Source organism: Acartia tonsa, chromosome 13 (assembly GCF_053477335.1).
Source record: "Acartia tonsa isolate MP-2025a chromosome 13, ASM5347733v1, whole genome shotgun sequence".
In the NCBI taxonomy this organism is placed as follows: domain Eukaryota; kingdom Metazoa; phylum Arthropoda; class Copepoda; order Calanoida; family Acartiidae; genus Acartia; species Acartia tonsa.
Genome location: NC_137272.1, coordinates 5,932,513 through 5,952,587, shown reverse-complemented (window position 1 = coordinate 5,952,587; position 20,075 = coordinate 5,932,513). Strand labels below are relative to the sequence as shown.

General features: G+C 30.1%; 1 protein-coding gene across 1 annotated transcript; it reads left to right on the top strand.

Annotated features, from left to right (window-relative positions):
- Positions 1-485: 485 nt before the first annotated feature.
- On the top strand, positions 486-13,492 carry LOC145335061 (L-fucono-1,5-lactonase-like). Its single transcript, XM_080180755.1, has 12 exons — positions 486-583; positions 792-824; positions 1,843-1,899; positions 6,701-6,778; positions 7,841-7,942; positions 9,226-9,303; positions 9,761-9,850; positions 10,219-10,277; positions 11,441-11,523; positions 12,165-12,211; positions 12,710-12,786; positions 13,301-13,492. The coding sequence occupies exons 1-12, from the start codon at positions 509-511 to the stop codon at positions 13,404-13,406; spliced, it is 885 nt and encodes a 294-aa protein (XP_080036881.1). The 5' UTR covers positions 486-508; the 3' UTR covers positions 13,407-13,492.
- Positions 13,493-20,075: the final 6,583 nt, after the last annotated feature.

Sequence of the window (20,075 nt, the reverse complement as noted above, 5' to 3'; positions counted from 1 at the left end):
GATGCTATCATCCTTGTTTTATATGTACATTGCATAAATAGTCAACATAGTAATGATTATATCTCTTACGAAATGTGGCTTTTTAAAATCTAGTTTTTAACATAAATCACACAATATCAAAATGTAAACAATTTAGTATTTCAGTGTATATCAAAGTATCGTGATATGCAAAAAAAAGTTTTTTATAGTAAGATCTAAATTGTTTGATTTTCGAATAAGTAATAATGTATTTAATTAAGTAAATACACAGCCGAAACTGCAACCTGGCTTTGATAGCTTTGGACAATCTGTAGAAACTGATTGATTTTATATTACAATTTAGGTTGGAATACAATCTTAGCTGTTTTTGAAGTCTAGTGAAGCAACAGATATTGAAAATATATAAAAAAAATAAGCATTTTCAAAAGCGAAGCTTCTCTTTAAACACTTTACAAGTGTTAATGTTTATTTGTCATACAGTTACAGTTCCTTCGCTTTATTATGTTGTCATCCATGTTTTATAGAAAAGATGTCAGGACGAAAAATCTTCGACAGCCATTTCCATATCTTTGATTTGGAAGTCAGAGATGCTTATCCAAACCAGGTTACTGTATAATAGTTTACTGTTATTTTTTAATTAGAATCTTATTATTCTGTTTGTGGTACATGGTTCTCCATATTCTGATTCTAGGTAGCAACACAGGGTTATGACCGACCGCATGAGTTAGACTTAGGACTTACCTTCCCCATTCTTAACTATTTTTAAAAAACAATTTGTATTTCATATTTAACTTTTATGAATTTTATTTTAGAATATATCGATGGGATTTCCCGCTCCTGAACAGGTATTTAAAACTTTAAGAAGGTATTTTTGTTTGTGAGATAAATGTTATTTCTAATTCTTTATAAATCTAAAGAGATTCCAAAAGTACTCACATATAAGATGCTCAATGTGAAAAAAAACTTACATATTTTGAGCCTTGTTTATTAAGATACTTCGCTTAAAACATATATCCTATTATGGTCCTGAAAATGAAGCAGCTTATAGTGCCTAATAAAACAAGGATGATAACACCCATAAAAGCGAAGCACTGAAACGGTAGGACAAACGGACGTTAAAATTTGCATAGTGTCAGAACTGAATAATCAAAATATAAATGTATAAGAGTCGAACCAAAATAGTAAATAAATTTGTTGAAAAACTGCTGGATATAGGATAATGTTTATGAACATACTTACATTTTTAGGACTTGATTATAGAGTTGCTTCGCTATTAACATTATACTTTGTTGTCCCAGGAATTGATATACCAAAAATCAGATCAATCGGATGATTAGATCACATGAAAATTTGTTGTTAAAAAAGTAAAAAAATCGACATGTTTAAAATGGACGTACGGACATTCTGGTAATGATTAAAGAGTTGCTACGCTTTCTAAATCGTTACTAATTACTAAAGGAATCACCATGCAAAGTTTGAAATCGATAGGACAATTCTAACATGCCCAATTTAACGAAAAAAGCTATCCGTTACGGACGGACGGACCGACCCTAATTATAGAAAAGCTTCGCTTTTAAAAATTACGTAATACAATATAAATGATTAGTGAAAGGCCAGAATAAATTTTCATTAACCAATGGTAAAATGCACTATAGCTATGATTAAAGGGTTATGGACTTTCTGATACTGATTATAGTGTAGCTACGCTTTCTAAATTGTACCTAACTAATACATAAATCATCATTTATAGTTTTAAATACGACAAAACAATAAAACTACCTACAATAACAATACGTTTTAAACGGACGGAAGGTCAAAACCTATCGTTCTTCAATATTTTATTTTGTTTACTTTTTTTGTCAGAAAGCTATCCACAGAAACCATACAGCAGATGAAGCAGAAAATGCACTAGCTACAATGGTAAGTTTTATACTTGTTGGTGGCCAGGGATTTAAAGGTTAAGACAATGGTAAATAAATTGATTATTATTCCTTCTGTAGATTACAATTAGTGGTTGAAACGTTTGGACACTTAACTTAATAAACTAACCAATCAAAATTTATCAAAATTTTCTAAAGTTGTTACGTCAACGATTAAGAAAATGTTATCATAAAACTTTGAGGACTAGTGTAATAAACAGCCCATTGTCCCCTCTCTTTCGAAGCGTAGCTACACAAATATAAGGGTATGTCAGTTAGTAAATAATAATAAGTCATGCCCTGTTTTTAAAATGTTTTCCTTTTGTTAAAAATTTTAGTTGTCAAACATTGGCATAATTTCTTTCTTTATATCTCAGTTACAGCTCAAAAAAGTACACTAATGAAGAAAAAAGGAGCTAATCCTGAACGATTGGGGGGAGGGGGATGTATCTAATGATTATACATAACTGAGAGTTGACATTTTTGTGCGGGAGATGGGAGGCAAGAAAATCAGCCATTTAATTTTTTGAAATATTTAAGAAAAAGTGTCATGCACTAGTCGCCGGAAGGGAAAAGCAGTTTTTTTTTGAAAGGGGCTATCTGAGATTATTACAGATTCTGATATATACATATATAGACTAATGAAAAATGCAAAAAACGAAATCAAAAGCGTTCCTTCTTGGAAGAAAATCCGGGAAAAAGATTTTAGCTATTTTTAACATAAAATTCACATTGGCAAGCCTGCAAAAAAAATATAAAGACATTTAAACATGTCATTGCTCAGCACCTAGAAGTGGTAGAAAAATGCTACGCATACCATTGGAAACCTCATAACCTCTAGTTTTCATAAAGGTATATAACTTTTTTGTACTATTATTAGTTTTTGAGCTATCCTCTGAAGTATACACAAGTCTTAAAAATGCAGTTTTTTCATGAATTTTAAGTTTGATACTTGTTACAAAAACCTTTTTAAAACTATATTGCTTAGCACCTAGGAGTTATATAAAATATATATTATTTTATATAGGTATATTTGTATATTTTAGGTACTTTCAATTTAAGCTTTGAAATGTGAGTTTTTGGTAAGAACCAAGGAGGGAGGGGGGAGTTTATGCACTAGTAAATGAAATGCAGTATAAAATTTTGCCCTGGTTGTTTTTGTTATAGTTATTGACCGGATTATTTGTGTAAAATTTTTTATATGATTAAATTCACCAGTAAAACTCTAAAAATTGAATTTTGGCACTTACTTCTAGGGGCTAGTAGGGTAAAACAGCCCCCAAAACACTAAAATTATAAGATATGAGATTATTTCAAAGACATTAAGTTAATTCTTTTAATGTAAACATTTTTGGACATATTTAATGTCAAGCTAATTTATTTAATTTAAATTTGTTTGACATATTTTAGCAAAGTAGTCACTAAAGATTTTGGCACTTTCATTCTTGGGGCTAGTGGGGTATTTCACCCTCCAAAACAATAAAATTTAAAGTTATGAGCCTATTTTTAAAGATATCAAGATGATTTTTTTTATTCTCATAATTTAGATATGTAGCCATATGTGGCACTTTCCTTCTTGGGGCTTCCTAAAACATATCAAAATTATATAAACTGCGAACCAGAAAAATAGGCAAATCTGAATTTGCAGAATAGCAGCTTTAATATTCATTTAGGATTATTTTACTGTAAATATAAAATGTAGATGCACCTTTTGGTTACAAGTTTCCACCGTTAATTTTTTATTAATAAGCACCAATGAAGCACAAGATCTCAAAAACAGCATTTTTGGTAAAAACTGGTGAACCAAAAAGATATGCAAATCCAAAACAAATCAATGGAAAAACGTTTTTTTTGAGCTTTTCTTCTGTTTTAAAGATTGATTCTGATAAATTAACAATTTTTAAAGAGATTTATGCATTAATTGTTATGAAATGTAGTATAAGGTAGAAATTAATGATTTTTTAAAATAAGAAATATTAGAAAAAAAGAAATTTGACTCTATCACTTTAGAGGACAGTTGCTGACCTCCAGTCTTATGGATGAAGCTAAATACATATTAAAAATAATAATTACTCCCAAAAGTATACAAAAATGATTTTTAATGTGTTAAAAAAATCCATTTTAAAATCTTGATTTTGAGGATGATGGCCTTTAAGATGCTCCTATGGGTAGTGATGGTAAGCCAAATGTTATCAAAGTGCATGACCATGATGACAACTTATATATTGAACTATGGTCCAATTTCTGTATTCATAGCAGCCTCCAGCCAAGCAGTATTAAAAAAGAAAAAAATTTCAATTTTAATTACTCCAATGCATAAGGTAAATACTGTCGTTTTAAGAAGATGTTTATATTTCTTGTCGGCAGACTCCAGTGGAGAATGCTATGACTACAAAAAATGGTACATAGGTTGATAGACAAGTTGTTGTAATGGGCATGTACTTCGATAACATTTGGCTCACCATCATCACCAATAGGAGCATCTGAAAGGACATCATCCTCAAAATCAGGATTTTAAAATGTTTTTTTTTAACACATTAAAAAGCATTTTTGTATACTTTTCAGGGTAATTTATATCTTTAACATGTATTAGGCTACATCCATTAAACTGGAGGTCAGCAGCTGACCTCTAAAGTGATAGGGGATGAATTTATTTTTTTCTAATATTTCTTATTTTAAAAAATCATTATTTTCTACCTTATACTACATTTTATAATAATTAATGCATAAATCCCTTAAAAAATTGTGAATTTATCAGAATCAATCTTTAAAACAGAAGAAAAGTGCAAAAAAATCGTTTTCCCATTGATTTGTTTTGGATTTGCATATCTTTTTGGTTCACCAGTTTTTACCCAAAATGCTGTTTTTGAGATCTTGTTCTTCATTGGTGCTGATTAATAAAAAATCAACGGTGGAAACTTGTAACAAAAAGATGCATCTACATATTAAATTTACAGTAAATTCGTCCCAAATGAATAATGAAGCTGCCATTTTGAAAATTCAGATTTGCCTATTTTTTTGGTTCGCAGTTTATAAGTCAGTATCAGATTTTTCCCTGGCTGTTTTGGACTTGTAGTTATAGTTATTTTTTAAAAGTTGGTTCTACGATGTGATTGGTTATATGATATGAGATTATTTTTAAAGACATTAAGCTAATTTTTTTAATGTAAATATTTTTCACATAATTAAAGTAAGGAGGTATTACAGATTTCATTTTGGCACTTTCCTTCTAGAGTCTAGTGGGGTAAAACACCCTTAAAATAAAAAAATTATGAGTTCTGAGCTTATTTTCAAAGATTTCATGTTGAACTTTAATGAAAACTTATTTCACATCATAGAAACAAATAATTTAGTCCTTGAAAGAGGTGCCTAATTGAGATCTATAGTGATAATTTAGTTAGGTTATTTGAAAAAAGTTTTCATTAACAAAATCAGCCCAATATTTTTAAAAATAAGCCCAGAACTTTTTTACGACACTAGCCACTAGAAGGAAAGTATCAAACATAATGTTTATTGATAATTAATCATATAAGATATTTTACAAAATAATCAGGTTAATAATTATATCAACTAGCCCAAACATCCAGAGCAAAATTACTAAATTTCATTTCCTATAAGTGTATAAACTCCCTCCCCCCCCCCCCTTCCTTGTATTTTATAACTTAACAATTTGGGGTTGTTTCACCCCACTAGCCCCGAGAAAGAAAGTGTTCAAATGAAATCTTTATATCTCTAAAAAAAACCTCAATTCTTAAATTTTAGTGTTTTGGAGGGTGAAATACCCCACTAGCCCCATGAAGGAAAGTGCCAAATGAAATATTTAGTGGCTACCTAGCTAAATTATGCAAAAAAAGGTTTACAATAAAAAAAATTTGCTTGATATCTCTAAAAATAAGCTCAGACATTAAATTTTAGTGTCTTAGTGGCTATTTTACACCATTGGCCCCTAGAAGGAAAGTGCCAAAATTCAATTTTCAAAGTTTTACTGGTATATTTAATCATGTAATTTTACAATAAAAAATCAGATTAATAACTACAACAACAAGCCCAAAAACATCCAGGGCAAAATTTTATACTGCATTTCATTTCCTATAAGTTTATAAACTCCACCCTCAGCTCCTTGGTTCTTACTACAAACTATACACATTTTAAAGACAATTTTTAATTAAGCTAAAATTGAAATTACCCAAAATATACAAATATACATATATAAAATAATTATTTAACTCCTAAATGCTAAGCAATATAATTTTTAAAAGGTTTGTGTAACTAGTATCAAACTTAAAATTCATGAAAAAACTGCATTTTAAAAACTTGAGTATACTTTAGAGCATAGCTCAAAAACTAATGATAGTACAAAAACATTATATACCTTAATGAAAACTAGAGGTTATGAGCTTTCCAATGGTATGCGTAGCATTTTTCTACCACTTCTAGGTGCTGAGCAATGATATGTTTAAAATGTCTTTATATTTTTTGCAGGCTTGCCAATGTGAATTTTAGGTTAAAAATAGCTAAAATCTTTTTCCCGGATTTTCTTCCAAGAAGGAACGCTTTTGATTTCGTTTTTTGCATTTTTCATTAGTCTATACATGTATAAATCAGAATCTGTAATAATCTCAGATAGCCCCTTTCAAAAAACTGCTTTTCCCTTCCGGCGACCAGTGCATGTGTGACATCTTAAGAATACGTCTAAAAAGGAGGGATAAGAGGAGAAGTGGGAAAAGAAAACTCTAAAAAGTAGATAGATTTAGATGTATTTTTATGACGTCACACATGACACTTTCCAGCGCTTAATTTAGGAAATAAAGGAGGCAGTGTTTGTTCAATGTTACCATGATTGTCCAGAAGAAATTGATTGGGTCCTAAAACAGTTTCAGGTATGCATAGGTCCGGGTCAACAAAACAGGGTTTAATCTTAAGATTTTTTTTGTGAAAAATGCTGTACAATATAATACGTTTTTTCGGCATGTAACAAAACAAGTTTAAATCAGAAATAAATTGGATTTGAAGCCACACTGGAATAGATAGATAGTTATACACATTAGTCGAAGGCATTGGCCAATTAGAAAATAATAAACCAAAAAAAAATAATTCTGCTTCGCGGAAAACTGTTTATAAAACCATACGGTATTTATATTTTAATATTACTCTTTCTCATGAATGTAAATAGTTAAAAGATGGATAGATATAAGCTTAGTGATAAATAGATAGTTAGACATTAACAAGGATGACAACATCCATAAGTAGCGAAGCACAAAAAATATTTATAAGAATTTAAAGATTAGTTGTCAAAATCATGTATATTAGGAAAAAAATCACAAAACCTTTTTTTATTTTTTTTCATTTCTTAATATTTATTTTTCAGTACTATGACTAACAGACTGGCGGTCAAAGTAAACTACATACTGGATGCTCAAAACAACGGGAAATTTAATTTGATATTTTTAACTACAAAAATTTTAAAAATCGGACCATAAACACCAAAGTTATGAAGAAAAATGTAAAAAATACAAAAATGGCCTAAAACCTGCTTAAAGGCAGTCTGACCGTCATAGTTGTTTTCTTGAAACGACAAGAAATTTTATTTTGATACTATAACTGAAAAATTTTTGGAAATCGGACCATAAACACCAAAGATATGGAGAAAAATGTGAAAAATACAAAAATAGCCTAAAACCTGCTAAAAAAGGGTCCTATCGCCATTGATGTCTTATAGTTAATTGTGCTCCTTTATAATGGGAATGTTGTCAAAAAATTTCAGCCTTTTATCTCTTATAGGAGCTGAGTAAATTCCATTTCCCCCATAGCGTTACGGGCTGACTGACGGACGGACGGACGGACAAAGTGAATTATAGAGTAGCTTCGCTACTAATAAAAGCTAAATTTATATCAAAGTCAAATATGAAACAGATAACAGACCAAAATATTTTTTTATCCAGGGAAAAACCTTTGTGAAAGGATTTGTTGCTGGCTTGGATCCTGCAAAACATGACAAACTCAAGGAGAACATTGAAAAATTCTCCAAAGTTGGCTCACCCAAGGTACAATGCAACAAGGATGACAACATCCATAAAAGCAAAGCTCTAAAACGGTAGGACAAACGAACATGAATATTTGTACAGTGACAAACTGAACAATCAGAATATAAATGTATGCACAAGTCTAAATAAATAAACGAAAATTGTTGCAAAACTGCTTAGATACAGGATACTAATTAAGGAAATAAATACATTTTTCAGACTTGATTATAGAGATGCTTTGCATTGTACCTTGTTGTAATAGGAATCAGTACTCAAAAAATTAGATCAATCGAAAGATAATATCAAACAAAAAAAAATTAATGGACGCAAGGACCTTCTGGTAACGTTTATAGAGTTGCTACGCCTTCTAAATCGTGCCTAACTACTAAATAAATAACCATTCTTAGTTTAAATAGATAAGAATAATCTAACTTGCTTAAATGAACAAAAGAGTTATTTGTTAACTTATTAAAAAGCTTCGCTTTAACAACAAATGAACAAACAAGCAACGAAGACCTTGAGATACCGATGCTTTAATTACGTCAAGTGTATAATTACCCTGAAGAACATTCAACAGGGTATCCAGAAAAGTCTACTTTTAAGTCGCTTATATATATTAAATATATAAACAGGAAGTAGAGGAGGTTTGCTTGTAAGCACTATAAGATCTCGTAAATCTGAATTTAGTGATTTGTAACATAAAATTTGAAAATTTAAAATGTATGCATTGTTTGAAATAAAATGTTAATTTTTTAGAATTTACATTCTAATTCTATATTCTTTTCAAACGAAATAATAAGGTTTAATTTTTGAAAACGTAATTTTATTAAACTAAAGGTTACACAACAGATAAAACTTTTAGTTGAGACACCTCGCGGCGATATTTCAAACTACATATAATACAATTTCCGGTTTAGACAATAATTTGTAAACATAAAACATACAAAATCAAAATCCAGCACATTCAATGCACATCACGTTTATGGTAGCGCAGCTACTATTTAATCGGTGTAACTTGACTGTCCGTTCTATTAAATCAGGATCCTTGCTGTTGAGAAATTTATACCAACTTATTTGTAGCTAAATATTTAATTTATCTGCTGAATAGATAATTTTTGACAATATTTTAAACATAAAATTCGAAAAATATTACCAAAGACATGGTTTTACATATTAAATACAATAATTTTTTCTAATTTATATCGTTAGCTGTAGATTAATTAAATGAAAAGGAATACAAACTATTTGACTAAAATAAGATTTTAAATAAATCACGAAACCTTTCTTGAAAATTTAATTTGTAGTTTGTTGGAATACGACATTTGATTGGCTTAGAGGATGTGGATTATTCCATTCAAGACTCGTTCATTCAAGGATTGAAGGTATTGGTAGAAAGTTTCAGTAGCTCAGCTACTCTATAAATAGGGTTTGTTAGCCTATCTTTCCATCTATTTGTTATGGTGGTTGTAAATTTTATTCTAATAGAACTATTTAGCAATGAAAAGTATCAATATGGGAGTCGAACATAGTTATTTATCTCATCGTATTATAGACAGCTTCCTGTGACATTAAAATTAAAAATTATAAGATTAAGTTTTGTTAGTCCCGAGGGGTCAGAGTCACGGTCTAACAAAACTGGTATCAATTTTATAATTTTTAGATAATATTTGTAGAAAATGTTCAGTCATTCGATGCTATACATGATTTTTTAGTAAGGCTTAGAAGCGGTTGTAATCTAATGGATATTCATCAAAGCTCTTTAATCTAAGACGTCACAGCAATCAATTGAATGTAGCTTCGCTACTTTAAAAAAAAAAAACAATTTCATTTTGTTTTCAGATTTTGGCTGATCATGGTTTGACCTTTGACCTTCACAGCTATCCTGATACAATTCATCATATCCCAACTATTGCTGAAAAAGTACCAAATGTAAGTTATCGGATTTAGAATCTGTTTTGCTGAATATATAGCTACATACAATAATTATAATCAAAATTCTTTCTCACGTAGAAAAATTAATTGATTGAAAAGCATGGAAACTCCTAGATTGTAACAAATCTTTCAAAATACAATAAAAGTATCCAAAGGTTTTTAATCCAAAGAATAGGAATAACTTGGTTAAGAATTTTTGGGCAACAGTGTAATTTTTCCCATTACTTTTGCATTTGACTCACATATATGCATAAATATTGGAAAGCTTTCCAAAATTTAAAAAGCCAACGAATTTAAAAACTTTGGGTGCTAGTTTAATTAACAGCTCATTTTCCTCTCTCTATCTATGATATTTTATTATTTAGATAAAAATGGTCATTGACCACATTGCAAAACCCTACTACCATGATCAAACAGCTTTCAAGTAAGTGATTTAATTTTTCAAGATAAGTAGAATTACCTATTCTACTTCTTTCATTCGTTTCTAAACTAAACAAGGTGCTAAATGGTCATTGGTTATTCTATCTACAATTCTGCATAAAAATACAGTCATTGGCGTGCACAACGAATCCCAACGTGGAGGGGGAGGTGTAACACCATAAGGTGGCGAAACAAGGAAAGCAGGCCTTCCCAATTTCAATTATAATGGGGTAGGTAATTGCATGACCTTTGTCCGTAAATCTGTAATGTGAATTTTGCGCTAGAAAAAAAACCTTTCTCGTATTCATTCGAATCCGGTGGATAGGAACCGGTTCTAATCCATACGAAAAAACTATGTCTAGCATCGTATTATATTCAGCTTTCTACGAATATAGAAATGTACAATTATAAGATTAAAACCATTGTACATTATATATCCGCGGAAAGCCGTTTATAATACGATGCGAGAATAACTATACCTTCACAATATCTACGACTTACGTTAACAAAAAAACAATTGCTTCACTTTTTTCAATATAACCCTACAGTTTTGGTCAAAAAATAACAAAAAATGACATAATTCATGTCCAAGCAATGACAATGAGAAAACAATATTGAATTTTGAATCTCCTCACCGCTCCAGAGTACTACAACTCGAGACCTAGCCCTTGTTAAAAAAAATTTCTCTACGTGGAGAGTGCATATTATATTACAAAAAAATTAAGACAGTTTTGTCTTTTTTTAAAAGAATAAACTGTCTAAAGTAATTGAAATTTTGTAGCCGTCATGTCTCAATGTTTGATTGGTCTGTCTTTTTCATGCCAAATTGGCTGGGATTGGGCTAGAAACCTGGTTAATGTGTCTATAGAAAGGTCTATACATGCCCCATCAAAATCTTTGAACATTATGGGGGTTAACTACAAAATTTCTAGTAATTAAGACGATTTGTTGATTATCAATCTCCATGTAAGGAAAAATTCTCAACAAGGACTATGACTTGAGCTGTGGTGCTCTGGAGAGGTGAGTAGAAATAAAAATTCAATTGTGTTTTCTCATTGTCATTGCTTGTACATGATTTGGGTCATTTTTTGTTAGATTTTGACCAAAACTGTAGGGTTATATTGAAAAAAGTGAAGCAATTGTTTTTTTAAACACCTTTTTTGTTAGAGATTGGTGTGACAAGATGAGTTTAGCTGCTCAATGTCCCAATGTCTATTGTAAACTTAGTGGACTTATCAATGAAATTCCAGGTATGCAAAGTACCATGATGTTCTTTTGCTTGAATGTCAGTTTGTCTGAGAAAGCCTAAAGTGTCATGTGTGACGTCAAAAAAATACGTCTAAAAAGAAAGTATGAGAGGAGATGTGGGAAAGGAAACCCCCTCCCCCCCCAAAAAAATGAATTTTTATTGCGTCACATATGACACTTAAGGCTTTCTCAGGTTGTCTTGTCGTCCGTCTTCCAATTTTTCTGTTTTTTTTCCTGAGTTTCTGTAGAATTATCCTTTTTTATAAAGTAGTAATGGGTTTTGTCTAAAGCTTGAGATTTCAATAGGTAATGAACCGATTGAGTTCTCCTTTAAAGGGAATCCTAAGATAGGTCCAGGGAAAGTTTTAGACTTATTTTCAAATATATTTTATGGATGGTTTTAGGCCATTTGTCCACCCCCTTCTTATTCTATAGATCCCCAAGATGCTAGGGGCAAAGCCACTAGTTAATTTACACAGGAGAACTAACCATGCAAAAGTAAAGGGATGGTAATCATTTTGTTAGACTATATTTGTCCTACTGTCTTTTGATCTCTTTACTTTCAATTTTACTTATCATACATATTTTGTCAACAAATGCATTTGTCAAAAGTTTGCTATTTAAGATTTGAAAACTTTTTTAGATTGGAGTGCAGAAAAGTTTCAGCCCTACGTTGAACATTGTCTTAAGGTAAGGTACTAAAGTGACAGAGATACATCACCTCACGAAAAATTATTTTTCTGCCAGTTAAAGTTTTTTTTGTTTTTTTGACTAGTATATAATGACAAAACTAGACAAAGCATTCTGAATGAATAATGGTTTCTCTTTTAAATATATTTTATTGATATCTTTATCATTTGTAGTAGGATTGTTTTGTATGAACCGTAAGATTTTAATAACTACTGAACTGATTGAGTTGTTCTTTTTATGGAAGCTTGACCATGTTCCATGGATGGTTTAAAGTATTTTATTTTTAGAATTAAGCCTTGGGGTGGTTTTAGGCTATTTTTACCCTTCTTACCTTCTAGAATTCGGGGTCCCTTGATGCTAGGGGCGCAGCCGCTAGATATATAAATATATATTGGCAATTTCTACATTCCAAAAAAGGTCATAGCGAGTAAAAAGGTAAAGTAAAAAAATTTCAAAATGCTACGATAATTTTAACATTACTGTTTTTTTCTTCTTCAGGTTTTCGGAGTAAGCAGGTGTTTTTATGGTAGTGACTGGCCTGTTTGTAATCTGGCAACCCCTAGTATTCAATACAGGTGCCTTTTCTTATGACTCTTAAAGCTTGGGCCACTGACAAAAATAAGTTAGATTTTCGTTGTCCTTATTTTAAAATAAATTTAAATTAAGGGGGTTGGATACTATTTTTCTTTATGTCTAAATCTTGCGGGTCCTATTTCTGGTGTGCCTATACATTTTACACTTTGAAAAAAAATACATATAGCTAGATTTTACCTTTTCCACTAATAAAAATATAATTCTTTGGTGATTTTTGGCACTATAAGAGGACCACCAAAACAATGGACTTTATAAAAATAGAATTTTTGTGTATGTCACACCTTTTAAAAAGTTTCATAATCTTTTTCATCGTCTAATTCTGTAATTGTAGGATGTCTGTCTGAAATAAATTTGCACATCTTATCATTTTTCTGCAGATTTCTCATTTTTTGCTTGTAAATTTCAACAAAAAAATGTAAGCGCTATATGGGGTTTAATTTTATTTTGAAAAGTCAAAAGCTTTCCTGAAAACTAATCTTCTTTACTTTTTTTCAGAGATGTAGTTGAATTGCTGGAGAAGCTAACAATTTCTCTTTCTGAGACTGAGAAAGACGACATCTTCTACAATAATGCAAAGAAATTTTATAACATTGATCAATAAATTAGATAATAATTTTCAAAGGATATAGAATATACATGGATATTATGACTGAGAAATTTTAAAGAAATAAAAATTCCTAAAAGATATACTTGTGTATATTATGATTTATTGCTTCGCATATTTTGTGCTTGATTATTCTTTTTCTTAAAGCAAACTTTCTTTGTTATGTTCAAATTAAAATTTTAGCCTTTTAAAAGTTATGAAAAGTTACTGGAAAACCACCCAAAATACAAACATTTTATTATTGTTCATTAGATCTGGACACTCAGTGCTAAAATTTGAAATTTTTTTAAACTAAAAAAATCAAATTTCAAACAATTTTTGAAAGAAGGTGTATCAACTTTTTTTTTATAGCTAGCCGGTTCTTTTAGTAAGTAGTAGATGTAAAATTTTTCATAGAATTCAGATATGCAATCGTTTTTTTTTGTAGACCTCTTATTTTTTAAGTAATTTAAGTTTTTAAAAAAAAAGATTAAGTCGATTTTAAGGTACTAAAACGCAACAAAAAAAAGGAAGAAAATGTCCATTATGTACAAAAATAGTAAGATCTTTAATTTGACACCTTACTTTTTGATTTTTGTCAGGTAATTATTAAAAAAATTGATTTTTTTAAACCCACGAGAATAAAAACTTTGAACTTAATTTTATCATTTCAAAGGTAAAAAAATATGGGTTAATATATACCTTTAGAATCAGAAAAATATTACGAATCCATTGTAAGCAAAATTGAAAAAAAGTAAAAAAATAAACAAATAAACAAATGGCCAAATATATTTTTTGTTCAGGCAACACTATCGTCTTTCCTTTTTTACCCCATCTTTACCCCCTCTTTACCCCCTTCCCATTTTTATACTCAATTCAAGAATTAAGACGTTGCCTGTATAATATAATATGATATTTTCATATAATTCCTTTTATTGTAGTTTATATACTATATTGTAAACTTTTTATTTCAATTTTGCTTACAATGGATTCGTAATATTTTTCTGATTCTAAAGGTATATATTAACCCATATTTTTTAACCTGTGAAATGAAAAAAATAAGTTCAAAGTTTTTATTCTCGTGGGTTTTAAAAAATCGATTTTTTCAATAATTACCTGACATAATTGAAAAAGTAAGGTGTCAAATTAAAGATCTTACTATTTTTGTTCATAATGGCCATTTTCTTTCTTTTTTTTTGTTGCATTTTAGTACCTTAAAATCGATTTAATTTATTTTTTTTAAAACTTAAATTACATAAAAAATAAGAGGTCTACAAAAAAACCGATTGCATATCTGAATTCTATGAAAAATTTTACATCTACTACTTACTAAAAGAACCGGCTAGCTATAAAAAAAAGTTGATACAGCTTCTTTAAAACAAAATGTTAGCAAACTTTTACAATTTTCAAATATTTTGAGTATTTCAAGTTAAGCTTCAAAATAAACAATTTCTAAAAGATGAAATCTTTTGTTTTAAAACCTAAAATAATTGATTAAAACCCTATGTTTATATCACCTGTAGTCAAATATCCACACTCACAGATCGCTCCATAGTAGTTAAATATCCAAAAATGTAATCAAAAGTAGTAGAATATCCTTGTGTGTGTATAAGAATATGGCCATTTCTCATTACCATTTATTATAGTAGCCTATATGATTATGCATGTCCTTGTGCAATACATTTTAAAACTTACTAAAAATGAAGATAAATAATACAGCATTAGCTAAATTTTAACAAATGCTTAAAAATTGCAAAGCGGAACCGAATAAAAACGTAAGTGTCAAAATTTGAGATTTCTACGGTTTAAGCAATGTTAGATTTCTAAATCTAAAAAAACTGTTCATATGTCCTACTCTAATATACGTGGCCCAATAAAAATTATTTACGTTTTTAAAACAGATTAAAGTAGTAGCGAAAATTCTATAACTATAATTTCATTGAAATCTATTATAAGATAAGGCCTAGCTCTAAGCACTAATTCTTTTATCAAAAAATCTTGAAAGCAATTTCACCATCAGTTTTACCCAAGGTTAACCCATTAATTTTGGTCAATTTCAAGTTTGAATTTAATAGCTGAATAACAGAACCTGTATTGAAAAGAAGAAAAAATAATGCACAGGACCTACTTGGAACAAAAGCATTCATAAGGTTGATGTATTAACCCCCCTTGCAAAATTAAGAAGGGAGGATACACCTTCCTGGCAAAATTAAGAAGAGTTGAAAGCCCCTACTGAAACAGGCAAGGGGGTGTGTTAAGCTAAAAATTCACACACCCCTTAAAATTACCTAGAAAAACCTTGTAACCACCACTAATTTTGAAGCAATCAAACAACTTATTAGTTGTTTTCTATTTCTAAGTTACTTCTTTATTTAATTTAAACATCTTTAAACAGAAAAAAGTTATTGAAATTTGTATCTAAAAATGATTCATTTTAAATTAAAGATAAATTTTAAACTAATATTTCAATCTGGCATTCCAATTAGAAGGATAAAGGAAACAATATTATTTTAGAATAATAAGAAGAGTTTTTTGGTCTATTGGTGAGACTTTTTATATTTGCAGGAATTGAAATATTTTCTAGAACAACTATTTTTCATTTTGGCACAAACTTTTCTTAAAAATCATCTATTATATATTAGCTAGGAAATTTAGATGCTTTTAATGTTTCAATAATTAATTTTTGATTAAAGTCAGTAAAGCAAATATTTCCTGTTTATTTAATGTCAATTTTGGAAAATTAGATTTAGCTTTACATGCCACTTAACATTAAACTGTTTTTAACCTATTTTTGAATGGGGGGTCAAAAATATACTAGGACACCTATAAAATCAGACTGCAGAGCCCAAATTTGAATTAAGTCCCCAGTAAACTTTTTTTGGGGGATTTAAAAATAAATTTTTAGTGTTGCTGTAATCATTTTGACCGAAGCAAAAGCTTTTTTTACTTCGGGTAATATTGTGGCTTACAGAACATTTTTATATAATTCACTTTATATTGATACAATTAAAAAACATTACTCTGTTCAATGGAAATAATTTTTTTTTCCAAAACAATTAATTTCATTGAAAAATCTAACATTTACAATAAAACAAATTATTCTGAAATCTAACCAATAATAAGTCTTGTTTTATATAATTCTTTACAATTCAAAAAAAGAGTGTTTTCACAAAGTGACTTATTTCCAATGTAGTTAAATATTTTTTATTTAATTAAAATGAAAAGAATGAAAACCGTACACATAAAAGATACATACTTTTTAAAATTATTTTAAAAGATAAGTTTGAATAATCTTATTTTATAACACATTTGTATATGTGACAAAAATAAATTTGTTGTATTGCATAAACATTTGTTGTCATTTAAAACTTTACAGCCAATTTTTATGTTTTAAAATAAGTGAGAGAACTCAAACATGTTAATGTTAATTCGTTGATATATTATAAAGAATTAACTTTTTAGTGAATTTTTATAGTAAAATCATAAGGCCTAATTTTACTCTATACCAGAATACAATATTTATGAAGCAAAACACTCTAAAAGCTACGAATTTTACCCAAATAAAAAAAAGACCTTTTGCTCGGATCAAAATGATCACGGCAACAGTAAAATTAATATTTAAATCCCCCCAAAAAAGTTTATTGGGGACTTAATTCAAATTTAGGCTCTGCAGTCTCATTCTACTGGTGTCATAGTTTATTTTTTATATACGTTTTAAAAATAGGTTAAAAACAGTTTAATTAACAAACACTTTAAAACAAATTGATTTTTGTAAAATTAAAGAAAGCCTGCAGGATATAAACCTTAACCCTTACAGATCGGGGGGGGGGGTCATATTGACCCCCCCCTCTGTTTTTTCAATGTCATTTTTTTTGTAGGTAAGATAGAGAGTTGTGACTTCATGACTTTTTAAGTTTAGTAATTATACGTCGGCAAGAGTTGATCTTATAAGGATATCTGGTCTGTGTCGGTCGTGGCGTCCGGTCAAAGTCGGTTAGGTGGAACCAAATTTAGAAAAAATTCTAAATAAATCTTAATTTCTACATTATGACTTTTGTTTATAAGGTAGAAACCTAAAATTTTTTTGGTGAATACTTAGATATCAATGACCTTCTGAGAAAAGTGGTGTTATGACCGTTTGACCGCTCCCTGACCGACTTTATGACCGATTTTTGTCCGGCTTTTACTACAGACATATATCATGAATATCGTGGCTTCTATTACAGCTAGAGGCCTAAAATTTTTTTTGGTAAATCCTTGAGCAACAGTAAACAGATAAAAATATTAATTGGCGCCGCCAACCGCCGTTTTACCGCCGTAACCGCCGAAAATGGCGGTTTCCGTTATTTGCCGTTTTTCGGCGATGATCTGAAAAAGTAATTTTTTTGTTATGAAAAATAAAAGTTCGTCCTAAAATTTGGTCATCCTAGCTGCAAAATTGGCCGCTCTACAGCTGTTTTAATATTTAGCGGCTGGCCGCTAAAAAGCGGCTAAGGAGCGGTCTGACCGCTATGACTAGAAAAAGTAATTTTCTCTAAAAATACACATGAACCACAAGAAAAAAATTTTATGTCTCTAACTGTAACAGGAGGCGAGATAGAGGGGGGGGTCAATATGACCCCCCCCCCCCCCCCCCCCCCCCCGATCTATTAAGGTGGGAATAGGGGCCCGATCTGTAAGGGTTAACACTGTGGGCTAGAATTGAATCAAGACAAAAGTAAGTGCCGAGCCCTGGGACCTATGTATGGTGAAAATAGACATAAAACCATGATTATTCCAGGTAAAACCAAAATATTTCAACAGGGGCTTTTTGAGAAAATTAGATTTGAAAATTTCAAGTTTAATTTTCACCCCCTAGGAGTTGCCGCATAATCATGACAAGAAAAGCAAACATTATTTATTTTAGATTTTGAAAAAACTTTGCTTTTATTAAGTCTTTCATAAAACCTCTCAATATATGATTTATTTTAGGCTGAATTTTCGTGACCTTTGCAAAGCAATTGATAAAAATGGCCATTAATTAACTCCCTTCAGGATTGGTTTTATGAAGAACTTTATAAAAGCAAAGTTGTTCAAAATTTAAAATAAATAATATTTCCTTTTCTTGTCATGATTTTGCGGCAACTCCTAGGGGGTGAAAATTGAACTTGAAATTTTCAAATCTAATTTTCTCAAAAAGCCCCCGCTGAAATATTTTGGTTTTACCTGGAATAATCATGGTTTTATGTCTATTTTCACCATACATAGGTCTCAGGGCTCGGCACTTACTTTTGTCTTGATTCAATTCTAGCCCACAGTGTTAAGGAAAAAGGATAAGAGGATGAATAAAATCGTACGGTGCATTGATCTTCAAGATGAAATAATGTTTTTAACAGAGTATACAACTTTAGAATTCAAAATTTTAAAATTATTATTTTGGCCATTTGTATAATGTCTAATACAGATCTAAAAAGATGCATTAATAAATATGCAGCGAAAATGGATTTAAGTTGTATTAGACATTATACAAATGGCTAAAATAATAATTTTAAAATTTTGAATTCTTAAGTTGTATACTCTCCCATCATCTTCGTTTAACCAATCAATGTCTAAAAAATTGTCGAAAAAACGCGGCATTTATTAAAAACCCATCTCTGTAGCTCCTGGTGCATATCCTGAAATTATCTTTTTTTTCCTCCACTTTTTAATTAGTCAATAAAGGGGGGGGGGGGTTAATGCAACAATCTCGTAATCAATGTGTAAATGGCACTTAGAATTCGAATTTTGATCTGAGATTTTGTATGAGCAATCCTTGCTAGAACCGTTTGAATAACGTATGAGAGTGGCAAAGAGTATTATGTGGAGATAGTTTTTGTGATTGATTTGCCTTGAAAATAGCCAAAAAACGTTAGCCGTTACTTTTCCAACTTTTTGTTTGATTTAGAGAAAATAGACCTACCTAGGATTACTCATGCAAAATTTCAGATCAAAATTTGAATTCTAAGTGCCATTTATACATTGATTACAAGATGGTCGCATTTACCCCCCCCCCCCCCCCTTAATTTATATTTTTTTATTTTGTATGACATTAAACTCCATAATGTAAACTTTAAATTGTCGATGGATAGCAGAAATTTAGAGTATTGATGTGCAATCTTCAAAGCTAGGGGGTACCTGGCAGCACCAAATAAACATTATTATTATTGTTAATTGTTGAAGACTACAGCAGTTAAAGAAATGTATTTCCTGCAGACTTCCTATAAACATATTTTGTGTTATGAACAGGGTTAGGGCAAATAAAATTTTCTAATTTCTAAATAAATGAACATAATATTGTCAGTTTTAAAAATTTTATCTAACATCATCTCCAGCAAATTTCTTAAGCACCTACAGATGGGTTGAGGTCAGATTTAATGGGTCCAAGTCAAAAATCCAGGGTAAACAATGAGCATATTTCGAATCTGACTTGTTGAACATATGCAAGGCCAGCTCAGGGTACATGTACTTCATAATTCAAAGATTTTTATTGGTAAAAAGGTAATTACCTAAGCCCATATAGTGGGATCATTCGTGATTGGTTATGTAGTTTTGGAGCTATGACCATTGAAAACAATTCTGGTTTTATTTGCCCCATCTTGAATTTTTTTTCATTGTCTAGATTTCATTTTGATTTCTTAAAACCCAGAGTTTGTACTCTAATAATCAGAA

Coding starts and splice junctions, on each gene's coding strand:
- LOC145335061 (XM_080180755.1), top strand. CDS start 509: ATGTCAGGACGAAAAATCTTCGACAGCCATTTCCATATCTTTGATTTG. Junction 6,779..7,840: donor GGGTCCTAAAACAGTTTCAG/GTATGCATAGGT, acceptor TTTTTTATCCAG/GGAAAAACCTTTGTGAAAGG. Junction 9,851..10,218: donor TTGCTGAAAAAGTACCAAAT/GTAAGTTATCGG, acceptor TTTATTATTTAG/ATAAAAATGGTCATTGACCA.